This window comes from Loxodonta africana, chromosome 10 (genome assembly GCF_030014295.1).
Source record: "Loxodonta africana isolate mLoxAfr1 chromosome 10, mLoxAfr1.hap2, whole genome shotgun sequence".
Classification (NCBI taxonomy): Eukaryota; Metazoa; Chordata; class Mammalia; order Proboscidea; family Elephantidae; genus Loxodonta; species Loxodonta africana.
This window is the reverse complement of record NC_087351.1, coordinates 15,639,870-15,664,558: the sequence shown is the minus strand read 5'-3', so window position 1 is coordinate 15,664,558 and position 24,689 is coordinate 15,639,870. Positions and strand designations below refer to the sequence as shown.

At 40.8% G+C, this 24,689-nt stretch overlaps 1 protein-coding gene across 10 annotated transcripts in view; it reads left to right on the top strand.

Annotated features, from left to right (window-relative positions):
- The window catches only part of EIF2AK4 (eukaryotic translation initiation factor 2 alpha kinase 4), a 105,998-nt gene that overhangs the window by 24,891 nt on the left and 56,418 nt on the right, over positions 1–24,689 (top strand). For 5 of the 10 annotated variants that reach the window (XR_010323114.1, XM_064292204.1, XM_064292202.1 and 2 more), the window contains exons 4-10: positions 1,106–1,258; positions 3,043–3,123; positions 4,740–4,888; positions 11,528–11,643; positions 16,185–16,342; positions 17,293–17,828; positions 23,861–23,967. Coding sequence is in view for 9 of the 10 variants with exons in the window: in XM_064292204.1 (XP_064148274.1) it covers positions 1,106–1,258; positions 3,043–3,123; positions 4,740–4,888; positions 11,528–11,643; positions 16,185–16,342; positions 17,293–17,828; positions 23,861–23,967 (1,300 nt within the window). In the remaining variant the exon portion in view is untranslated. Of the gene's footprint in view, positions 1–1,105; positions 1,259–1,285; positions 2,629–3,042; positions 3,124–3,450; positions 3,533–3,776; positions 3,868–4,739; positions 4,889–11,527; positions 11,644–16,184; positions 16,343–17,292; positions 17,829–23,860; positions 23,968–24,689 lie in introns of those variants that run through there. The other 5 variants (XM_064292208.1, XM_064292209.1, XM_064292206.1 and 2 more) reach the window with 5 other exon arrangements.

Below are 24,689 nucleotides of genomic sequence, written 5' to 3'. Positions count from 1 at the left end.
CCTTCCTTCAAAGAGCTTTTCTTAGAAGATCTTGCCTCTTAGACCCTAAGATGAATATTTCTCAACTTTAAATCAAAGTACATTCAGTACATACCACAGCTTCTGGTGTAATAAAAATAGCTGTGGTTTCTTTGCATTTTATTCCCTGAAAGGTGAAACACAAGTAAACTAATTTTTATATTTCTGCATCAAAGACTTTTATATCTACCACCCTGTTAAGTCCTTTTAGAAACTGTTTTAAGGATATAATTGAAATAAGAATTTTGTAATTGCTTCGTCTTTATAATTGAGGAACAGGACATCTCAGTGTGGGGTTCCTTGTCTGCTTAAGGAACTTGGCACCCTCCTTCTTGGGGGTTGGGTTCACTAGTCAATGTGGGGTCTTAGAAACCCCTGTTCTGTTGATTTACAACCCAAGTATGGTTTATGGTTCTTGGGGCTAGAGCAAAGTAGGTTTCTAGGGTCATGTAAAGAATGTCTGATGGGGGCCTTTTTTCTTCTGGTACCATCTACAAATGCTTCCCTAAATGGAAATGAAATACTTTTAAAGTATTGATCAGCCTCCTACTGGCTCATTACCTTCAGGGCAATAGCGAAGCCTTGAGTATTTGCCTGTGTCCCCTGACAGAGTGTTTTCATTATGCTGTGTGGACAAATAAAAGCTCTAATGTAGCAATGTTTACACCCTGCACAACTGTCATTATGTAGACAGATTTTCTAGTTGGGAAGGTAGTTCTTGCTTTCATGCAGTCTGAAATATCTTAACAGGTTTATTTGTACAAAAAAAAATTTTTTTTTTCTATTTATTATACAGAAAATGCCAATGAATTGAATAGGCCTACAAAAGACACGTGAAGCATTTTTTTTTTTTTTTTTGCTAGGTGGTGATTTGTCTTGATAGCAGTACAATGAAATGAGCCCTGTAACAGCTTTCTCCTGCTGTGCTGGCTTCATATACCTTAATTCAGAATGTGTTGTATCAAAATGAATAACACCATTGTAAGTGGCTCTCTGATTGCAGGCATGTTGTTCTGTGGCTCTCTCCTTTGCGCTGTGTCTTCCCATTGTTTGCTCAATTATGGTTGCTTTTCTTAAACATGTTTAGGTGATGATATTTGAACTGGCGTACCACGTGCAGTCATTTCTCAGCGAGCATAACAAGCCCCCTCCTAAGTCTTTTCATGAAGAAATGCTGGAGCGACGGGCTCAGGAGGAGCAGCGGAGGCTGTTGGAGGCCAAGCAAAAAGAGGAGCAGGAGGTGAGACTTGGCTGTGGAGTGCCAGTTGGCCAGCCTGGATGACCAGGAGCTTCTATAGGTTCTTAGTCTCTCTCTGCTGAGCCCCAAGCTTATCCTTATCTCTAGAATTTTGCTCAGCATTTGATTCAAGATACGGAGGTTAGGAGTAACTGAGAAAGAATTCTGAGTAGTCCCCTCCCAACATCCCCAGTGCTGCCCCGTAGAACCCTTAGTCTGAGCCTTTTTTAAAAAAGAGGAAGTTTAACAAGCTTTCTGTGATCTTTCTGAGCGTGTAAAGCTGTACAGAAATTGACTGAGTCTTGGTGGCTATTTTCTTCTTCACTACGGTAAACAAGAATCTCCTGCCTAAAAGAGTAACAAAAGCCAGAGATTGAACTTTGTGAGTCTCGTTTTTTGTATTGCCTATTCCTAATTAATTATGTAGACCAGTTATCCTTTAATGTTTAAGGCTCCTCATTGTCCTCATTGCAGCTCTGGTGGCGCAATGGTTAAGAGCTCGGCTGCTAACCAAAGGTCAGCAGTTCAAATCTACCAGCTGCTCCTTGGAAACCCTACCAGGCAGCTCTGCTCTGTTTTGTGGGGTCTCTATGAGTCAAAACTGATTTAACGGCAACAGGTTTGGTTTGGTTTTATTGTCCTTGTTGTTTATAGTTAGACACATTGTTTATTAGAAGGTAGTGAATATTTGGAGCCCTGGTGGCACAGTGGGTTAAGAGCTCGGCTGGGCTGCTAACCAAAAGGTCAGCAGTTCAAATCCACCAGACGCACCTTGGAAACCATATGGGGCAGTACTACTCTGTTCTATAGGCAACAGGTTTGGTTAGGTTAGCTTAGTGAGTTTTAGCTAACAGTCTTGTTTTGGTATACTGCTATAACCTATAAATTTTTGATACGTTTTTGCCTTTTGTATTATTGTTGTTAGTTTTTGGTGAGTCTCTTAATAGGTTTGATAATTGCAACCTGGAATTTTAGGGGGCTGATAAAAAACACCGTTTTCCCTACCTAAATCCAGAACAAGCTAAGCAACAGATATATAAGTTACATGGATGGAGATCAAAATACCACTCTTAATACTAAGAAATCTGATTGGAGAATGCAGCTTAAGGGTTATGACCTGTGGGCTTGGTGCCTGTGACACGGCAAGGACAGCCCAGCCCTCCTCCACCAAGTCAGCCCCTGGCCCCCTGACAGAGAGCAGATGCAAGTGCATGTTCTCTGCAGACAGGCAGATGTCACGGAGGAGGGGCTTTGTTCAGCATGGGGAGAAGTGAGAGGCCAGCAGTGTGGCCAGAGCGAGAGTCCCCCAACATGGAAACATGCAGAGTGGGGAGTGAATGCCTCTCTCCACCCAGTCTTCTCACCCCCTTCAGGTAGGAATGCCAATTGCATAAGAACTCTGATAAAAGTGACCTAGCTTCAGTTTGTACAAGGCTCTAGATAGTCAGGTCTCTTAGGAAAGGAGGGCTTAAATTATTGAAATTCACCAGATTTTCTGTGGTTCCAGAATTTATGTGTTATACGGCTTTCAGAAGCAGCCCTGGTGGCACAGTGGTTAAGCACTTAGCTGCTAACCAAAAGGTCAGCAGTTTAGACCCACCAGCTGCTCTGTTCCACAGGAGAAAGATGTGGCAGTCAGCTTCCATAAAGATTACAGCCTTGGAAGGCCTGTGGGGCAGTTCTACTCTGTCCTATAGGGTTGCTGTGAGTCAGAATCAACTCGACAGCAATGGTAATGGGTGTGGGTTTCAGAGATTGGCATGTGATGGTAGTGTGATTTATTTCAGCAACGTGAAATCCTTCATGAAATTCAGAGAAGGAAAGAAGAGATCAAAGAAGAGAAAAAAAGAAAAGAAATGGCTAAGCAGGTACTATATCATTAATTATAACAGTGTATACTAAAATTGTTTATATTTTATTAAATATAAAATGCTTTTATTTCCATCAATAATATCTTCCCCTTTCATGTTGCTGTTAGTAGTAAAGCTTACAATGAAGCACTAAAATACAAAAATGTTGTTGTATATTTTAGGTTCCCCAAATAGGTAGCAAAGTTTAGAATAGTGTGTTACCTGTAGATTACTGTGACTCCAGTGGTTTATCAAATGAGTCAAGGTAGAGGAGAGACTAGGTAAGAGAGTGAAGCTTTGATAATTTTAATACTTAGGAAATAACACTGTTTGTTCACGCCTAAGGGTGATGGAAGTGGTACAGCTCTGCCTGAGATTTCATTCAGTGATGGAGAAGAGTGACCCAGCAGCGCTGGAAAAGGACAAAGTGCTTCATCTTTCCTGAGTCCAGCTCAATCAGAAAACCAGTTAGATGTGTTTGGAGAAATCCAGAGGAAATTTAACTTCTCTTTTTTATGGAATTACGGAATTTAACTTAAGGGACATGTGAGGTGTAGCAGAAGGAGGCACTGACATAAGGAAGACTGGCTTAGCTGTGGCTTTTTCACTGCTTAGCCCTGTAACCTTGACATGTGACACCCCCTGTGGCTTATTTTCCTCATCCCTTAAAGGGGCCCAGGAATGCCTGCCTTTCTGACTCCTGTAATCCTTCCCACGGATAAACAGACTGCCACGTGTGAAAGTACAAAGTCTCGTACAAATGTAAGATGACGTTACCGTTCCTGCCAACTCTCCTGTCTTCCATCTGACCTGCCTTCTGTCAGTCACTCTCATGCCAGTCGCATCACTAGGGGTATGCAGGGGGTACGGACTGCATCAGGTGACACTGTCAGATGGGGTGACGCCAACATGACTGTCTTTAAAATTTTTGTGCAGTGTTTCAGCAGAAATTTATGATTTTTTTATAAAAACATCCCTGTAGTTAGTTATAACAACAAAAAATTTTTCGTAAGCCCTGCATACATGTACAAGTATACCTACAAGGGTAAAACTCTGTGCTAATTTAGTCTGTGAACCTTTTAATGCACTCCGGTCAGAGCTGTTGTTATTATCCAGTTACAGTGATGCTTCAAATTACGTGGTTTTGTCTGTACGTGCTACAAGCACACACTGTTGTTTTTGTTGCGGCCGGTATTCTTACAGTCGCTGGTTTTGTCAGATCTTCTGGTGTTTTAGTTATAATATTGTGGCAATTAGCATGGGGGGGTGACACCATGAATTACCACACTGGGTGACACCAACCCTGGTGACTCCACTGCCTCAGGCTCGTTTGAAGGCCCTCTTCTTCTCATTTCTCTTGCTCGTCTCCCTGACTTCACATTCATGTGCTAAGACTCCTAGCGTTTTCACCTAGAACAGTCATGTTTCCTTGACACTGTAACCTGGACTTCAGACTCTTCTTGAACCAGTGCATACGTTAACATTCAATTTTTAAAAGTTGAATTCAACTTACTGCATTTGAAGCATTCAGTTTAAATAAAATCTGCAATCTATACTGTATATATAATTATTTACCATAATTGTCTTTCATCTGTGACTTACATCTAAAGCAGGTTTCACTTCCCTTTTTGTAGGAACGCTTGGAAATTGCGAGTTTATCAAACCAAGATCATACCCCTCGGAAAGACCCAGGGGGATACAGAGCAGCTGCCATTCTACATGGAGGGTCTCCGGACTTTGTAGGAAATGGTAAACACCGGGCCAACTCCTCAGGAAGGTCTAGGTAAGTGCTGGGGATTTCTGATCTGGGAGGATAAAATACGTAGAAGGATTAAAACAACTCATAATGACATTTGATGGAATTTTCAAGTAATGGTTTTAGTAAGTTTTTAAAAACATGTATTTTACTGTATTAGTTAGCAGTACAATAAAAACACTTTCTAAATACCTTTCATGAAACAAATTTCATAGCTCATTCCCCTTTATAATAGCCTTTAACACTTCACAGTCTTGTCTCCAGTACAATCTGATCTGACTTTTAATGACCCAACTATTCTGGGATTTAAAAAAGTCTTCCATCTGATCATCATCATCCAGTTAAATTTCACCCAGTGTGTGTTCCAGGTTGTAACTCCGCAGGCTCCGCCACACATTCTGAGAATGCTCCAAAGTGGGCATAGGGATAGGAGCACCCTTCATATGATTACGGGAGCCCATTTTGTGCCAGAGCCTCCCTGTAGCACCAAGAACTCTCAGTGTCCTCATCCTTTCAGATGGGCCCCACTGCTGTTCCTTTTGCCAGAGGTCACAAGAAGGACACTTTCCTATTTCCCTACCTCCTTTTCCACTAAAGAGTTGTGACTCCCCTCTCTACTTGCTGTGGCCCCCTGCAGACCAGAAATGAGTCTCATAGCAGAACCCATTTTATGAATGGGTAGGTCATAAGCAGTGCAGGCATTATAATTTAGCTTTACTAGGTGTCTGAGCTATCTCCTGTGGGACTCCAGGAAGCACTTAAAACCAACACCCACTTTACTTCTATGAAAAGAAAGACTTTAGGCATCAAACTGAAGATTTTTATTAACCTTTGAAAGGTAGCATATTTATCAGAAGAAACCATTTCAGTTATTTTCCTAATTACATTAAAAAAAAAAAGATCAACTTAGAAAATCAGTTTAATATTAGTGTATAATCACCTACTGTTAAGGTGAACGAAATGTTTTTGAATACAGTTTGTGAGAACATTCCTTTTTAAGGTTGTAACTTCTAACCACTTTAGATTATTTCAGCCATTGTGCTAGAATATAAATGGGCTTCCAGTAGGCAACATAGCTTGAAATTGTCAAAGGTATTTCACTAGGAAATTATTTGGCAAATTCTTAATGTGTTAGAAACATGGCAGAAATAAATCAATGATATGAATAAGTTTTTTCAAATATGTAGCAAAAGACTTTTAAGCTTAAACATCTCAGTTTTTGTGGTAACTATAAATAGTGAGATAAACAGTGGGCCCAAGGCTAGACTTGTTTTTAGATTAAAAAATAGAAAGTTAATTCAAAGGAGGATGGGAAGTTCTCTCTCCTGCTTGACATTTTTATATTAACACCTGTAGAGTGCGATTTGTGTGCCTTGGATCCAACAACATTCCTTGAACATCCAAGAAGAAAGATGAAAGAAATGGCTCACCTGTTTTATCTCTTGTTTGCCAAGGTTGTCGCACATACCTCATAGAACTGTGCGCTGGTGCTAACTGTGTTGGCTACTGACTAGGAGAAAAATGAATCATTTTTCAAGTGCAGTTTACATGCTTCCTTTAGTTAAGAAAGAAAAGGTCCTTGATACACCAAAGTACTTCATGGTATACTCTTGATTCTTTTTCTTCCCTGCTTTTTATTGGTCTTTATGAATTTGAAAGTCAGAGGTCATAAGCAAAATGTTCCATGTTATTCTTTCACCTAGTAAATACAGTTAGTACTGAGATAGCAGAGACGACCTTGTCATCGATATGGATAGTGAGCAGAATTTGAATTGGCTATGGCTGTCGCTGTGTGCCCTCAAGTTGATTCTGATTCCTAGCAACCCTCTATGCAGAGTAGAAGTGCTCCATAGGGTTTCCTAGGCTGTAATCTTTACAGGAGCAGATTGCCAGGTATTTTCTCCCATGGAGTAGCTGGTGGGTTTAAACCGCTGACTTTTTGGTTAGCAGCCAAGCACTTAACCATTGTACCACCAGGGCTCCTTGGCTGTAACTAAAAGCAGTAAAACATAGAAACATGATTCATCCATTCATTCAACAAATATTTGTTGAGTACTTGCTCTGAGCCAGGCACTATCTGAGTCCAGGGGATTCAGTAAACAAGATCAAGAAGGACTCTGCTTACATAGAGTTTATATTCTAGTTGTCTACAAGTAAACAAGAATATATCAGATAGTGATTAGTGCTATGCAGAGAATTAAAATAGGCTGTGTAAAGAGAGCTGGAGTGGCTACTTTAGATTGGGTGTTTGGAGGAAAAAATATATGGGTTGAATATTGAGTGACTAATAGAGAGTGACTTTAGTTGGGGGAGAAGGGGTATATAGGATCTGGATGACGAGAAGGAGCCAGCCACACAAAGACTGGAGGAAGAGTGTCCTCAAGGCAGACAACAGCTGGTGCAGAAGATGTGAGACTGCCCGGGCTTGCCGTGTGCAGAGCTCCTTCACAGGATAGGACAGTGTGGCTAGAACCAGTGGACGTGGGAGAGTGGTTCGGGGAGGGGTGGGCAGGAGGAGGATGCAGAGGGCTTTGTTGGCCGAGTCATGAGTTCAGGTGCAATGAGAAGCCTTGGAGGTTTGAAGCAGAAATCTGATGCCATCTGACTCACATTGTATAAAGTTCTTCCTGGCTGGTTTGAAGCAGGAATGTGATGCCATCTGACTCACATTGTATAAAGTTCTTCCCGGCTGTAGGTGGAGAATGGATGGCATGGGGACAAAAGTAGAGGTGTGACCGTCACATTTTATTTCATACCACTGCCCCACCTACCTAACCCCCACTGCACTGCAGCCACACTAATCTTTCAGCCCCTTGACCACCTCAGGGTCAAGCCTGGACATCTGCTCTGGCACTGCACGGCTTGCTCATTCTTATCACTCAAGCCTCCCCTCAAAGGCGACTTCCTCAGAGACGCCTTCCCTGAGCACCCTGTCTGCCTCCCTCTCCCTCCTGGTCTTGTTATTCAATTCTTTTTTCTCCATAGCACTTATCGCTAACTGAAATTGTTATTAACGGGCTTGCTTTTTCATTGTCTGTCTCCTTTCATGAGACCATAGAGTTTGTGAGAGCAGGGACCTCATCTGTGTTTTCCTCAGTGCCTAGAGCAGTGCCATACCAATCCACTGTAGGTGCTCAATAAATATCTGGTGAAGGGAGGGAGAGAGGAAAGAAAAGGAGAAACAATGATTTTGGTGCTCTTGAGGTCTGAGCCTCTTTAGCCAGGCAACTCTGCTTTTCTTTATCTGTGGAGTAAGGTCAGAAAGGTTTTGTTTGACAAACGGTTTCCACTGCTTAAAACAAGAGAAAGGGGGGAAGAAAACACTCACTATTCTAGTGGAAAGAACTTAAAAGCCTGGCGTACTGGCCCAGCCTTTCACTGACGAGTCTTTGCCTTTGTTGAAGAGCTTTTCTGTGTCCTTCAAGTTGTCTTTTGTAAGTGTACCTTCCTTGTACCTTATAAAGGGGAGCTTTGAGCTTTTTAGGAGAAGCAAAACAAAATCTCCATAAAATAGGTCATGGTAGAGAAATATTTTCACATATTCAGACTTGCCTTTTCAGGTTTTTAACTTTAAGTGTGTAGCCCAGAATCTAGGATAAATCACCAGGTGCTACTTCTGTTTCCACCATCAAACAAAATCAGGTTATCTCCTACATTGTTTTCCCATCCTAAAACCAGGGTATGGTAACTGCTGACTTTTCATCCTTACAGAAAAGAGATAATCGAATGACTAAGTGTAAGACGTGGGATTCCTTCTGCTCTCTCCAAAAAATGAGGGAACCACCTACAGTGTAAACTATGTGGATGGGGGAGTTAGGAAAAAAAAAAGAGGGGGGAGTTAGAGGGGTCCTTAATTCGTCTCTGTACACCTGTTCCCCTCCGTTGTTCACTGTTTCTTTTGTTGGTTCTGTAGAGGTGTACACAATATCAGGAATTCTTATTAACTTTATTTCCACAAAACTGTGCAGAGTTTTTAATTAAGGGATCAAGAGCTAGAGTTATGTGTTATCTTGGTGAGTTAGGCAGGAAGGTGAGAATATCCTGGCCCCTGTATGTCTCAGGTGGAGATATCCTTTCTGTATTCCATCCCAACCATCTACGTTTATGAACATCCCACAATCCTAGAAAAGATCATTGAAGATGAAGCCATAGTGTCATTGGCTCTAAACACCATTTGTTTGCTTTGGGGTGGCCATGTTGACAGAGCAGTCTTTCTTAAGTCCCCACTGGACAAATTGCCACCTCTCCTCTTGCTTCTTGGCTTTTTTTTTTTTTAAATCATCTTTTCTTCTTTTTCAGGTATCAAGGTCCTATATGCCTAACTTAGTCTTCTAAATTTAAATTATGTCTAATTCTCTATCCTTTATATAAGACTAAGTTAATATTATTCAACAATTTTGTTTAAAACATCCTTTATTTGAGCAGACTGTATGCTGCCACAGCTACTTAGAAAAACTGATAACATAGGTGATGTTTTTAATTATATTGCAAACTCCCGTGAACATTCCATAATCGTAGAAAAGACTGTTGAAGAGGAAACCACGGTGTCATTAGTCTAAACGTCATTTGGGATGATATCTCTGCTTGAGCTCAGAAGTTGTTTTACTTAGGAACCAGCCAGGTACCAAAAGGTTGTTATAAACCCCGTCGTTGAAGAGTCCAGAGTAGACAGTATGAGCAACCAATATATACACATCTATGTAAGACTCACTTTTGGGTGAAAACAGTAGACATCAATGATACTGACTTTCACCTCTTTATTCCTACTTTCCAAAATTGTTCCTATTGTCAAATAGTCTACCCCATGTGGCATATACCATATTTGTCACTTTTTTTGCCACTTTCCCTTTTAAAATTATCTGTTCCTTCAGCCCTAATTATATATCTTTCCAACCACACTCTTAACACTCTCATTGTGTTCATACTTATCAGTCACGATGGAGTTAATAGAATTCCTAAAATTCCTTAAATCAAGTGTTAGCACGCTGTAAACCAAAGAACAAAAAGATAGCCCAGGTCTTTTTCCCTGCTCATACAAATAACTTTAGAAGTAGAAATTTAAACAGACCACCAGGTATTGGTCATTCCCTGGTGTCTATAATGTGCAGACCCACGTGCGGTGTAAGTTAAATAGTAGAGCCCCATATCGTAGTAGGTCTTAGCAGCAGCATGGAAGGGGCCAGGAGGAATGGAAGATGTATAGGCTTGAAAGTGGGGAGACCAGTTAATAATGGAGTATTGCACGTGTCCGGGAGAAAGTTGGTGACCTGAATGGGGCAGGGAAAATAGAAAGGGGAGGGTGGTACTTGGGAATCAATTAGATTCAGGATATCGAGGAGCCCAGGTTGACTCACAGGTTTCTGACCAGTGAGATGGAATGAATTACCATACTACCAACCAAAATAAAAGAACCAAGGGGGAAAAATCGGGTTGAGCATAGGTGGGAAAGAGGTGGCAGTTTTATTGACATTGCAGTGCCTTGGGGAGTAAATAGAAAGTGAGAAAAGAGGGATAGCAAGTGTGCAAGTCTGAATATGAAGAACAAGAGAAAGTGGGTGGATTGAAGGAGGGGAGTTTGAGGGTGAAAGAGAACCAGTTGAGGGGAAGGAGCCACCATAGTGGGACAGATTGAGCATACAGGGGAGAGGAACTAACTGACAGACCAAGATCCCAAAGCAGACTGTAGGGAATGGAACTGAGGAGCTGGCAGTTGTCCTTCCTCAGAGTCTGTAAGAAAGAAAGAGTAGTGCAGATGCCAAGTAAGTTTATAGGCGGAACCATAGAAATTGTGAGCTTTACCTCTTACTGCCTAATGTTCTCAGTGGAAACAAAAGACAAGATTGTGCTTAGAGTGTGTGGGGTGCTTTCCAGAGATCTGTCCATGTACCTCATCAAGGCATTTCTTGTAAGTGTCCAATCTTGACCATCAAAAGCTTTCCCCCTTCCCTCTTTCCTGCAACCCGCCCTCAATTCATTAATTATTTGAGCTTTATAGTCTACCCTCCCAGCTATTGCTCCCCACCCAGAAAAAAGTAGAAACAGTAAGAGAGGGACCGATTGGATTGTGAGTGTTTTGGAGAAGTCATGGAGGGGGATGGGAGGCGGTATCTGTCAAAGACAAGTAAAAGAATGAACGAGCATTCAATGGTCCAGATCCGAATCAGAAACCACGAATTGTAGTGACCTCCAAATCCCCCAGGTTTTCAGCTTTCTGCAGATGTGCACATGCGTGGGAATGAAGAGATGTGGGATCAGTGTGGGATTGATCTAAATAGCTGCTCTCCAGTAGAAGTTTCTGTGATGATGGACCTGGTCCAGATCTTTGCTGTCCAAATTGTAGCCACTCACCACTTGTGGCTGTTGAATATGTGAAGTGTGGTTACTGCAGCTGAGGAACTGAATTTTTATTTAATTTTTATTGATTTAAATAGCCACATATGGCTAGTGCTACCAGACTGGACAGCACAGACCTAGAGTTAGGGGTTTATATGGGGAGGACCACAGTGGGGAGCTAAACACCTTTCCTATTAACACCTTCAACTCAATTCCCAGTAGAGACAGATGTTAGACTATGAATAATGGGCTAGTAGGAGAAAATGGAGGGGAAAGGATTTCATGTGTTGATCTTAAAGAAAAAAAACCTCATTGTCCAAATTTATTTTTAAGGCGAGAACGTCAGTATTCTGCATGTAGTAGTGAAGATTCCCCTGGCTCTTGTGAAATCCTGTATTTCTCTGTGGGTAGTCCTGATCAACTCATGGTGCACAAAGGGAAATGTATTGGTGAGTAAACTAGCTAAATTCATTTAAATTATTCTAATGACAAAGTTAATCATGACAGAGGATGGTAAGATAGAGACCATGTCATCTAGACCAGCAGAGTCCAAGGAAGACTACCAAGCCAATAGTCAGTCGTTCTGACACCATTCCTGATGACCAGAACAAGAAGTCACTAAAGTTTCCCTGTCTGTAAGATAGAAATAAATACCTATGCTCTTGGAAATATTGTTAGCATAAAGATCATTTAAATTTGTCATCATCACAATGCTTAGGGGACATTGAGCTTCAGTTAAGGGTGTGGAAAAATTTGGGAACAGTTGGCGGTTATGGTTGAACAATGTGATGGACGTAATTAGTGTCACTGAACATGTGAAGACTGTAGAAATGGCAAATGTGTTGTTTCCTATATATTTACCACAATTGAAAAAAATTGTCATCATTATAATTATCCAAGCCTTTGAAACAAAATGGCAGAAATATTATGAATCAGTAGAATTTTGCATCTTGTGCATCTGCTACTGATAAAATATGTATAGCAAAGTGAGTCCTAACGCCTGCGATCTTTAATAAACAAGGCTCCTTTTCTTAAGTTGATATCCATATACTTGACGTTCTCCTGTTTCGTGTGTTGTATCTGACCAGGAAAACCACTTTATTTCCTATGTGTTTTTTTAGCAGTTTTCCTTACTCTGGCTATTTAGAATGAAGCTTGTTTGGCAATTCAGGATTTGAATTGTTTGTATTAAAATCGAGTTTTTAGTATGTTTTCTTTCTGCTAAATGTATGTTACGTTTTATCCACCACCCAGATACAGCCACCAATTAGAAGGGATCACTTGCATTTATTAAATTTTTTTTTAATAATTTTTATTGTGCTTTAAGTGAAAGTTTACAAATCAAGTCAGTCTCTCACATAAAAACCCATATACACCTTGCTACACACTCCCAATTACTCTCCCCCTAATAAGACAACCCGCTCTCTCCCTCCACTCTCTCTTTTCGTGTCCATTTCGCCAGCTTCTAACCCCCTCCACCCTCTCATCTCCCCTCCAGGCAGGAGATGCCAACATAGTCTCAAGTGTCCACCTGATCCAAGAAGCTCACTCCTCACCAGCATCCCTCTCCAACCCATTGTCCAGTCCATTCCATGTCTAAAGAGTTGGCTTCGGGAATGGTTCCTGTCCTGGGGCACCTGAAGGTCTGGGGGCCATGACCACTGGGGTCCTTCTAGTCTCAGTCAGACCATTAAGTCTGGTCTTATGAGAATTTGGGGTGCATATGTGAAATTTGATAACTAACTTTAATTTTCAATCCTGTGAATATTTTTGCCAGAACTAACAGGTACCCACATTCTCTAAATGGAGTTTGATTTCTGTTGGCGTCTTTTTCCCTTCCTTTTTAAGGACATACGTATAAACAGGGAGTCGCCAGGGAGCAGGCAGTCAGTAGAGGGAGAAAAACCCAAACATCTGAATAGTCTATGAATTGGACACTTAACCCCGGCTGACTAAAAGTAGCCTGGCCAGTACAGCCACACACACAAAGCCTGCCATATAAGGTCAAAGCAACCACTTGGGCAGACTCAAGACCTAGGTAGAAGTGATGATTGTCTTTGGATCAGAGACTGTCCTTGACTCAGAGACATGTTAGATTCATGGAATTGACAACATAAAACTCACTGCTTTACAATAATCTGGGGAAATGAGGAAGGTGAATTAGCCCAACTGCTTATTGGCTTGATTAGGTCTCATCCTCACTGGTACTCATTAGACAGACTCAGCTGAGTTAATACCCTCATTAAGCCAAACCCACTGCTATCGAGTCAATTTCAACTCATAGCGACCCTGTAAGAAAGACAGAGTAGAACTGCCCCATAGGGTTTCCAAGGAGTGGCTGGTGGATTTGAACTGCCAACTTTTTGGTTAGCAGCCAAGCTCTTAACCACTGCACCACCAGGGCTCCAGTGTCATCATGGGGCGGGGAGTAAATTTGTAATTTGAGATTTTTTTTTACAAAATCACTAAGTGAACTATCTTTTTGTTGTTACTGTTTTCTCACAGTAGGTCTCGTTTTTAAAATATGCCCTAATTTTCTAAGAAATGTTTTTTATAAAAAGTCAACTACTTTTTGTTTTTCAGTTTATAGCTTTTGGGACTAGAGAGAAGAGGGAATTTACATTGTGGATATAATTTACATTATGGATATGGACAAAGCACAATAGACAGTGTCTATAAATGATCACTGTTAGTGTATTATAGACTGTCAATAAGGGTTCTTATGGTAGCAGATTGTCCTTTAGCCTCTTTGCAGTGTGTCCTTTTGTCCTTTTTAGTATCCCCATCGTGCCAAAGAAGAGGATAGCGATAATAAAATTATGTAGTTATTGTTGCTGTTGTTAGGTGCCGTCACGTCAGTTCCAACTCATAGTGACCCTGTCTACAACAGAACAAAACACTGTCTGGTCCTGCGCCATCCTCACAGTCATTGTTGTGCTTAAGCCCGTTGTTGCAGTCACTGTGTCAATCTGTCTCATTGAGGGTCTTCCTCTTTTTTGCTGACCCTCTACTTTACCAAGTGTGATATCCTTCTCCAGGGACTGATCACTCCTGACAACATGTCCAAAGTATGTAAGACTCATAATACCCCCAAAACCCAGCAATTACAAAATGCCGACCTACTTCCAATTGAAGAGATACATATGGCAAGACATTGCACTATATATACCTTTTCTTAGGCTTTATGTAAATAGCATCACACTCCATCCCGTGAACATTTAATATCATGTCTCCAATGTATAACCACTTAAATTTCACATTCTACACAGGTTGTTCCCTTTGGTTGACAAATCTGCAAATATCAGGGTTTTTCCCCACTTAGGCTAAGAATGCAGGAGCCCTGGTGGCACAGTGGTTAAGCACTTGACTGCTAACCAAAAGGTCGGTGATTCAAGCCCACCAGCCACCCTGCAGGAGAAAGATGTGGCAATCTGCTTCAGTAAAGATTTCAGCCTTGGAAACCCTATGGGGCAGTTCTACACTGTCCCATAGGGTCGCTCTGAGTCAGAATTGACTTAATGGCAATGGGTTTTTGTTTCATTTAGGCTAAGAATGTCAAGAGTTATTTGTGGCAAGCATAATAGGTCATTTTAATTCAAATCTGTAAACTGTAAGCATTTCTGTGAAATAGAAACTGCTTCTCAGATAAAAATTCTAGGTGAGTTAGTTCATCTTTCTCCAAAGTGTTTTTGGAAAGACTACCTTGGCTTATTATACCAATTACTCATTTTTAATTTTTCAAATGGAAAAAGTAATTGTTTCCTTAAAAAACTTTTTTTGGGTATGAAAACTACATGGCGTACAGAAAACTATCATTTATATCTAAGAGGAAAAAGCAGAATACTTTTTTCTCTTCAGAGATTTTCAACCAGGGAGTGATTTTGTCCCCTAGGGGACGTTTACTGATGAATAAGGGCAAAAGAAAAGGAAAATAAACTATGGGTTGCTCCATCTTACCCATTCCTTCATCATCATTTTCAGGGGATTGGCTAAAACAAGGAAGTAACATGTTTAAGAAAGGACACGATAAAGTCCCTTGGTCTTCAAAACACCATGTCATTGCCTTCTTTGTGTCTGGAGACATTTTGATGGTCACAACAGGTGGAGGAGAGTGCTAGTGGGAAGAGGCCAGGGGTGCCACTAAATATCCTGTAGAGCACAAGACGGCCCCTGCAGCAGAGGGTTATCCATCCAAATGGCAGTAGTGCCAAGGATGAGAACCTGCTGTGTATACTATGATTTGAAAAGTAACACAAAATAGTGATATGGTGGGTAATATTTTTCTCCATTTTCCAGTTCTGTTTTTTGGTAATTTTCTACTATAGCCTTTAAAGAAAAGGTAGATTTTTAAAAGGAAATTTTTTGGTGTTACAGAAGTTTAGCTCTCTTTGGTACAAGTGGAAACCATAGGCCTATCACTAAATAAATGTGTCTGTCTTTCTAGCTTCCAATTTAAACTGTCATTTCCAGTTCCTTTCCTGGGAAGCACTGGCCAGTTTGTATTTACTGAGCGTGTTCAGATTTTGTATTTGGGAAGTCAGTGACGTATTCAGATTTCCAAATTACTAGAACCTGTTTCGATCGTGCACACTAATCTATACTTACGGAGTAATCTCAATGGAGGGTTCTTTTACTTGGTGTTTAGCTACATGTTTACATTATTGCACCAGAAGGCAGTGATCAGAGGTGAATTGGTTACGAAAGTAACGTTGTGAATAATGGCTAGTATAATAAAATATTGGCCTCTTGATCTGGTCTAATACTAAGATCTCATTGTTGGTTCTTGTCCCTTTGTAAAAATTAATATTTTAGGGGTTAGGATATGTTGTTAAATATAAAAATTGGTTATAAAAGAACATGTACTACATGAAATAATATTTTTCATAGTTAGCACACGATATCCATTGTCGAATGTACATTTATTTCCCTCCTTTTTTCCCATAGAAAATGCACCAGTGAGATTTAATTACATTCTCTGCTTAACATGCAGGCAGTGACGAGCAGCTTGGAAAGTCCGTCTACAATGCTTTGGAAACAGCCGCTGGCAGCTTTGTCTTGTTGTATGAGTGGGTCCTTAAGTGGCAGAAAAAAATGGGCCCCTTCCTTACCAGTCAAGAAAAAGAGAAGATTGATAAGTGCAGAAAGCAGGTCGGTGTTACATGGTTGAGCAAAAGGCCCCGTCGCAAAGCTCTAAACCCATTGCAGTTGAGTCGATTCCACTCCTGAAGCTCTAGGGGATGACAAAATAGGTCAGCGTTTGATCATCTCACAGAGATGACCCAGATGTGTTTACCCAGAGGGGACGGTGGGGGACCAGCACCTTCTCTGCCTGGGTTTTCTCAGCTGGTCGCTGCTGCCTTCAGAACTTCCACGAAAAGGTCAAAGCTTCTGCAGCCATCTTCTTAACAGTTCTTAGTAGCAGCCATCTCGTCAACGCGGACTGGTTTATATTTCATAATGGCGCTTTTTGCTTTCATTTCTGTTTTCTCTACTCTTTTGAAATATTTCTTCAAAACAGTTTTGGAGAACTGGAGAATTTTAATTTATGATACAAAGCTTAAAGAGAACATTTAGTATTGCATATCACAGCATTAAGTAATTAACAGTTTACAAAATAGTAGGTAAAGCACTAGATGTAGAAATGTGTATTTGTGTACAGAAAGAAAAATGGAAAGTAAATACAGTGAAATAACAGATATCTTTGGGTGGTGGCAATATAGATAATTTGGGTTTTTTTCCTTTCTTTTTACTGCTATTCTAAAATTTTAACAGTGAATCTACAGTCAGAAAATGTTATTTTAAAAAAGGTTCTTTTTTTTTTTTTTGGTGGCCATGTCTCAAAAGAAACTGCTTTTAAAAGCCACTTACTTATTTTTAGTAATTTTAGACTAGGGTTTGAGATAAAAGAAGTTGAGAATTAACTAAATTATTCTTTTTTTTCATCTTTCTGAGCTATTAGCTTGACTGTATAGATTTGGGGAGGACCCATATTCACTTTTGTCTCCTTTAAAAATACATTTTCTTCAAATGCTTCGCTTTTGAAGTGAAACACCAGTCCAGTTGATGAATCAGATTTTATCTTGTTTCTTCCTTATCAGATTCAAGGGGCAGAAACAGAATTTAACTCCCTGGTGAAACTGAGTCACCCAAATGTAGTGCGCTACATTGCAATGAACCTCAAAGAGCAAGACAACTCCATCGTGGTGGACATTTTAGTGGAGCACATCACTGGGGTGTCTCTCGCCACCCACCTGAGCCACTCAGGCCCAGTCCCTTTGCATCAGCTTCGCAGGTACGCAGCCCAGCTCCTGGCGGGCCTCGAGTACTTGCACAGCAATTCCGTGGTACACAAGGTTCTGAGTGCATCCAACGTCTTGGTGGACGCCAAGGGCACCATCAAGATCACGGACTACAGCATTTCCAAGCGCCTAGCAGACATCTGCAAGGAAGATGTTTTTGAGCAAACGCGAGTTCGTTTTAGTGACAATGCCCTGCCTTATAAAACAGGGAAGAAAGGGGATGTGTGGCGTCTTGGCCTTCTCCTGCTGTCCCTCAGCCAAGGCCAAGAGTGTGAAGAGTACCCCGTGACCATCCCTAGTGACTTACCAGCTGACTTTCAAGACTTTCTGAAGAAGTGAGTATCACTGAGAATCTTTCATCGAATTTTATCCCTGCACATGTGATTGTGTGTGGGTGTGCTAAGCACCTACATAGCTGAAGGGGAACAGGATTAGGGCTCTCTCTTTGCTCTAATACTTTCCCAGCCACCTATTTCCTGTATTCTCTCTTATGTTTGTCACTCTCTTAACTCCCACGTTCTCCTAGGTTCACTGAAACTACTTCTGGTGACTGCCCAGAGTGCTCTGGGGTGTCAGTAGGGATTGCCGCGGTGAGAAGTGCCCTGGGTGTTCCAAGTGGAAGGCCTTCTCCAGTTAGCTTCACTACTGGTTCCTAAGCCATCACAGGCAAAGCCTCCTATTTAGAAAGAGCTTTAGGGGTGCAATTCTGCCCTGGTTCTTAACCTTTTTCATTAGCAGTGTCTCATTCAACCAAGTCGTAGAATGCACATGACTCTTTACTGTAGGGAGAGGGTTCTGGGTACCTGTACATTATAGGTGCGTATTTAAAGGGGCTAAATTTTGTCCAGTTTGAGAGAATTCTTACCGAGAGGCTTTATTCAGGTCCTTCAGTCTTCTCTAGTTTAGCCCTGCCTCTGTTCACAGTCCAAGCCAGAGCTAAATACTCTCAATTGCTCTGTTAAATGGGAAATAAGATTCCTTTAGTCTGGGTTTTTCCAGATACTCCCCTGGCGGAACTTTCCTACAGAAGCTGACCCGGACTGGTTTCTTTCTGCCACCCCTTCCCCCCTACGCTTTTTTGTACTTGCATATTTATTTTGCAAAGTGGAAGGATTTTCTAAGAGATGAAAAAAATCATAATAGAAATAGCAACTGTTAGAGCGTAAAATTAATAGAAACGCTTCGGTTGGTCAGAAAACACCTTAGGCATTAAAAAAAAGTCCTAGCTAGCAAAAATTTCCATCATATGTAACAGATAAATCAATACTTTTCTTTATAAAAATTAAAAAGAAAAAGATTGTATCGTTCTTAGATTTTTTTAATTGTTGTAAAAATATATATAATGCAACATTTGCCAATTGAGAGTTTTTCACATGTACGATGTAGTGACATCAGTGACATTAATTGTGTTGTGTAACCATCAGCAGTTATCTGCCGCCAGATTTTCTGTCACCACAGACAGACTCACTGCTTATAAACAATGACTCCCCTTTGCCCCCTCCCTCCCGCCGCTGGTAGCCAATAAACTTTGGTGTCTATACATCTGCCTATTCTAGATAGTTCATATGTGTGAGATCATATATTTATTTATCCTTTTGTGATTGACTTACTTCACTCAGCATAATGTTTTCAGGGTTCATCCATGTTGTAGCATGTTTTGGGACTTCTCTTTATGGCTGAGTAATATTTCATTGTATGGCTATACCTCATTTTGTTGTATCCAATCATCTGCTGATGGACATTTAGGTTGTGTCCACCTTTTGGCAATTGTGAATAGTGCTGCAATGAACAGTGGTATACCTGTGCCTGTTCACATGACTACTTTTAAGTCTCTGGGGTGTGTACCTAGGAGTGGAATTGCTGGATCATATGGTAGTTCCATGTTTAACTTTTTGAAGGTTTCGTCCCTTTTTTACATGTTGTCTTGCTTCCTACCTGTCTGAGTCATCTAGTGCTGCTATAACAGAAACACCACAAGTGGATGGCTTTAACAAAGAGAAATTTGTTCTCTCACAGTCTAGTAGGCTACAAGTCAAAATTCAGGGTGTCCGCTCCAGGGGAAGGCTTTCTGTTTCTGTTGGCTCTGGGGGAGGGTCCTTGTCATCAATCTTCCCTTGGTCTGGGAGCATCTCAGCACAGGAACCTCAGATCCAAAGGACACACTCTGCTCCCAGTGCTGCTTTCTTGGTAGTGTGAGGTCCCCAACTCTCTGCTTGCTTCCCTTTCCTTTTATCTCTTGTAAGATAAAAGGTGGTACAGGCCACACCCCAAGGAAACTCCCTCTACATTGGATCAGGGATGGGACCTGAGCAAGCGTGTTACATCCACCCTAATCCTCTTTAACCACAGCCAGAGATTAGGATTTATAACACATAGGAAAATCACAAAATGGAAGACAGCCACACAATACTGGGAATCATGGCCTAACCAAGTTGACACCTATTTTGGGGGAACACAATTAAACCTTCCTTTTTTCCCCTAGTCATTTTTCCCTACCATTCACTTTTATTCACTTCACCCACTCCCTACATTTTCTTTTCTCTTTCACATTTCTTTCCCTATCTCCATTTATCTGTCTCCAGTTGACCTTGTCCATATTGTTTTTTCCTGTCACCTACTGTCTTACCCATTATAAACGTGTAAGTAGCTGCACTTATATTTAAGTGAGATCATTTCTGCATACCACAAAATAGATGTGGCATACATACAGTTGTGGAAAGGGATTCACTTTGATTCTTTATGCTGTGTTCTTCCTTAAAATATACTTAAAATTTTTAAAGAAATCTTTGATCTCTTTTAAATGCAGTAGAACTTTGAAATATTTATTTAACTGTACCCTAATGATAAGGCTGGCTAAAATGACGTCAGAGAAAATATGATGAGAGAACCACTGATGGAAATACTCATTTTAGTCTTCAAAATGTTGCCTTGAGCTTTCTGCCTTTCTTCATTAGTCAAGAATAATAAATTAGCAGTAGCGTTATGTATTTTTAAAAAAGCTCTGGGAGGTTTAGGTAGAACATATTTTTCATGTTTAACAGCAAAATGGCTGGCTCAGTATCTAAAACGTTCCTAGTTCTCTTCCTATAGAAAATCACTCCACGCTCTGTCCATTTTGAACCCGAAATCAGCACTGTTTCTTGTTCTGTCAACATGGTTGTCCTTGAGAGTGTTTTGTGTATTCTTCTCCTTCCTCGTGGTCTGACAGACTGTGCTTGGCTAAGAAGGAGCTTCAGAGTATTAGTTCACTAACTTTGCTGCCACCTCTTCAACCCCAGTTAATGAAAGAAAAAAATCATCTATGAAGAACGGATGCATATCAACAACAAAATTTAAAAAAAAAAAAAAAAATTTTTTTTTTTTTTTTTTAATTTGTAGGGAAAAAAAAGAACAAAAGCAGAGCAACATTTCATTTGTGGTTATATTTTACTGACTGGTGAACACCCTTTGGAGAACAGTTTTGTTTCCAAGTCTCTGTGGTGGTGGAGAGCCCAGGTTCTGGAGCCAGACAGCTGGGTTCAGGTCCCACCTGGATTCCTAACGGGCTGAGTGGCTTAAACTCCCGGCCCTGAGTTTCCTCTGTAAAACAGGGGTAATAATACGAGCTACCTCATGAGGTTGTCGTGAGGATTAAATGATGTCGTATCTGTAAAGTGCTGGGATAGTCCGTGCTGAATCAGTATTCATTATCCTCATCCTCCTCAGTCATGACAACTGTGGATTTCATGTGTAAGTTTCCCAGCATTTCATCCATTTTGGTTCAGAGCTAGATTTAGCATTTGCCTTTGCTCTGTGTGACTAGTTTGTGGAAATTATTGACTCAGGAAATTTCATCTTTTCAAATGAAATTTTGGTGGCTATAAAATTTCTTAAAGATATAATTCATTCTAGCTGAGCTTTAAAAAACTTTTTTGATCAAGATTTATTATCATGTCAGTCACAGTAAGGCCACAGTTGAGTTAGAGCTGATAATGTGCTTCAGAAACACAACAAAACATGTTTTGGAATGTTCACCATAGCATTTTTTTTGTACAAGTAAAAAATTGGAAATAGCCTAAGTGTCTTCCAGTAGGAAAGTGTGTGAATAATTCTGGTAGGTCCACACCTATAACCAAAAAAAAAAAAAAACAAACTCGTGGCCGTCAAGTCAATTCCAACTCATAGAAACCCTACAGGACAGAGTAGCACTGCCCCATGGAGTTTCCAAGGAGCGCCTGGTGGATTTGAACTGCCAGCCTTTTGGTTAGCAGCCGTAGCACTTAACCAGTATGCCACCAGGGTTTCCTCTATACCTGTAGACTGTGAAAAAGGAGACCCTTAGATACTGTATTAGAAGGATCTCTGAGACACATGGTGGAATGAAGAAAGCAAAATGAAGAATAATATGTACAGGATGATGTCATTAAAAAAAAAAAATGTCCAAAACACAATAGCATGTATTTTCTTTGGACAGATGTGTGTTTTGTACATGTAACTGCATAGAAAAAGACCTGAAATGATACACTAAGGCCAGGGGAGGGGTTGAAAGGGGAGTTTGGTCAAAGACTTTATCATTATCAGTAGTGTTTCAATATTTACAAGGAAAAGTAGGTATTCATATCTTATTGATATAACTAAAAACTAGTTTTAAATTTAGGGAAAAATACACAGTCATGCAGCTGATTTTATTGGGATCTTTTCTTGCCCTTTCAAGGTAGGAAATTAGGAGTGCTTTGCTGTCTAGTTCTGTGACCAAAAAAGAAAAGAAAAAAAAAAAGCATTACCCTTTGTGATGGTTGCTGTCACCACCACATATAGAGAGATTTTTAAGTCCAGAACTCACAATGTGGTTTGTTTTTTTAAACACATTGTTTATATTTAGGGTCAAAAGCTACCAAACGGTACTACTTGGGTCATTGTCATGAAACCTAAACAGCTTACATTAGTTAGAACAGTGGTTCTCAGACTTTAGTTTAGGTGGAAATCGCCTGTAGGGCTGGTTCAATCACAGATTACTGTCCATACTCTTAGAGTTGACTAGGTACAGGGTGGGTGGGATTTGTAGTTCTGGCAAATCCCCCAAGTGATGCTGGCCAGGGACCCCACTTTGAGAGCCAGTAGGTTAACAGTATGCCTTGTTTGAGACTGAGTTAAGTGTGCTTGCACTCATTAAATACAAAAACAGAAAAAGAAAGTCAGGAATAGGAGTAAATGTGTGGCTAATTGCCTCCACGAACAAGTGCCTCATTTGCCGTGAGACTCTAAGAACTGGATGGTTCCCTGCTACCATTGAACGGTTTGATCAAAGATGCCGTAAAAGAATCCTGATCTAAAGGGGGGAAATTTGGAACAGAATTCAAATTTCCATGGAATCCAGATTTTTCCGGAGCCATTGAAGCTAGATGAACTCCCAAAACTATTGCCCGGAGATAATCTTTAAACCTTAAACCACGAATATCCCCCGAAGTCTTTGGACCAAACAATAATTTAGCTTAGTTACTAAAGACTGTCTGCCTTGAGCATTGTGCTTTTTTAAAGAACCATCTATGTGGGATCAGACTGACAACAGCAACTCAAAAAGTTAGATAGGAATTTTGGGGGGCAGTGAGTTTATGTTAATGGTGGAGGAAAAATTTGGAAAAGGAAGGTAAGAATGGCTATACAACTTGAAGAATGTAACTAATGTCACAGAGTTGTATATGTAGAAATTGTTGAATTGGTATGTTTTGCTGTATATACTTTTGACAGCAACAACAAAAATAAGTGACTAATAAAAAAAATGAAAAAATTTTTTAAAAAACAAACTGTTTACTAGAACAGTAAGTAGTAAATTAATATAATAGACTCAAGGAGCAAGGATTAAAAGAAAGTTAAGCAGCAAACTATGGGACTTAAAAAAATTACTCCCTAAATGTTACCAAGTCACTTCATACTAGCACAGACGAGCTTCGTTTAAAGTTTATCACAGTGGGCCCAGGCCTCCATCAGCTCTCTGATTTGATTTCCCTTTGGAAAGCTTTATTTATGACTAGCCCCTGGAAAGGCCAGTTTAGCGTGACAAGTCATTGAACTGTTCATGGGAGTGAAACCCATGGCTTACTTGTGCTTAGACTTTTTCAAAAATTATTCTATGAAAGTAAGTCTTCCTGCCTCTAGAGGCCGCACTTTTTTTTTTATTGCCCACTCGTGCCCAGCCCGGTGTTCAGCACCTAAAGCCGGCAGAAATGCTCGTTGGTTTAAATTGGCTTATAAGTGCTTTTTGGTCCACAAAGAACACAAATTCTCTAATGTGTCTCTTTAAGAAATGAGCCCTTAGTTAAATGCCTTGGGTTAGCTAGTTGAGCGGTTATTTTGCGTGTCGCTGAGATTCTTCTGTCCTCTCATTGAGGTGTGTCTGCTTGGATGACAAGGAAAGATGGAGTCCTCAGCAGCTGTTAAAACACAGCTTCATAAATCCGCAGCCAAAAACGCCCTTGCTGGAACAAAGCCCTGAAGGTGAGCCTGTTACCATTCTTTTTTGATACCCTGTTTGACATTAAATTATTTTGAAATTATGCATAGACTTAAACTTGGAAGGGACTGGATGGATTATTTATTTAATCTGTTCTATACAGAGCTATAAGGAGCCCTGATGGCTCAGCTGCTAACCGAAAGATTGGCAGTTGGATCCCACCACCAGCGGCTCCGGGGGAGAAAGATATCGTAGTCTGCTTCCATAAAGATTTATAGCCTTGGAAACCCTGTGGGGCAGTTCTACTCTGTTCTGTGGGGTTGCTGTGAGTCGGAACCAACTCAATGGCAACAGGTTTGGTTTGGGTATTGTCATGTCACCCTTATTGCGTTTAACTAGATTTCCCTAAGGAGCCTGGTGGTGCAAACAGTTTGCAATCTGCTGCTAACCAGACGGGCTGGTGGTTCGAACCCACCCAGCAGCTCCCTGGAAGAAAAGGCCTGGCGATCTGCTTCCATAAAGATACAAGAAACCTTCTGCAGCAGTTCTACTCAGGGGTCCCCATGAGTCGGGGACTGACTCGATGGCAGCTAACAACAGCAGCAACAGATTTCCCTGCTGCTGCTTGTTAGTTTCTGGTGGTCACCCCTTGTCGTGGCCAGGCAGATTACGGAGCCTCCGTAAGGTTGGGGGATGGGTCAGGAGACCTGGGTTTGGTCATTCAGTCACATACTCTGTCGCAGTCACCCTCACCTGTAAAATTAGG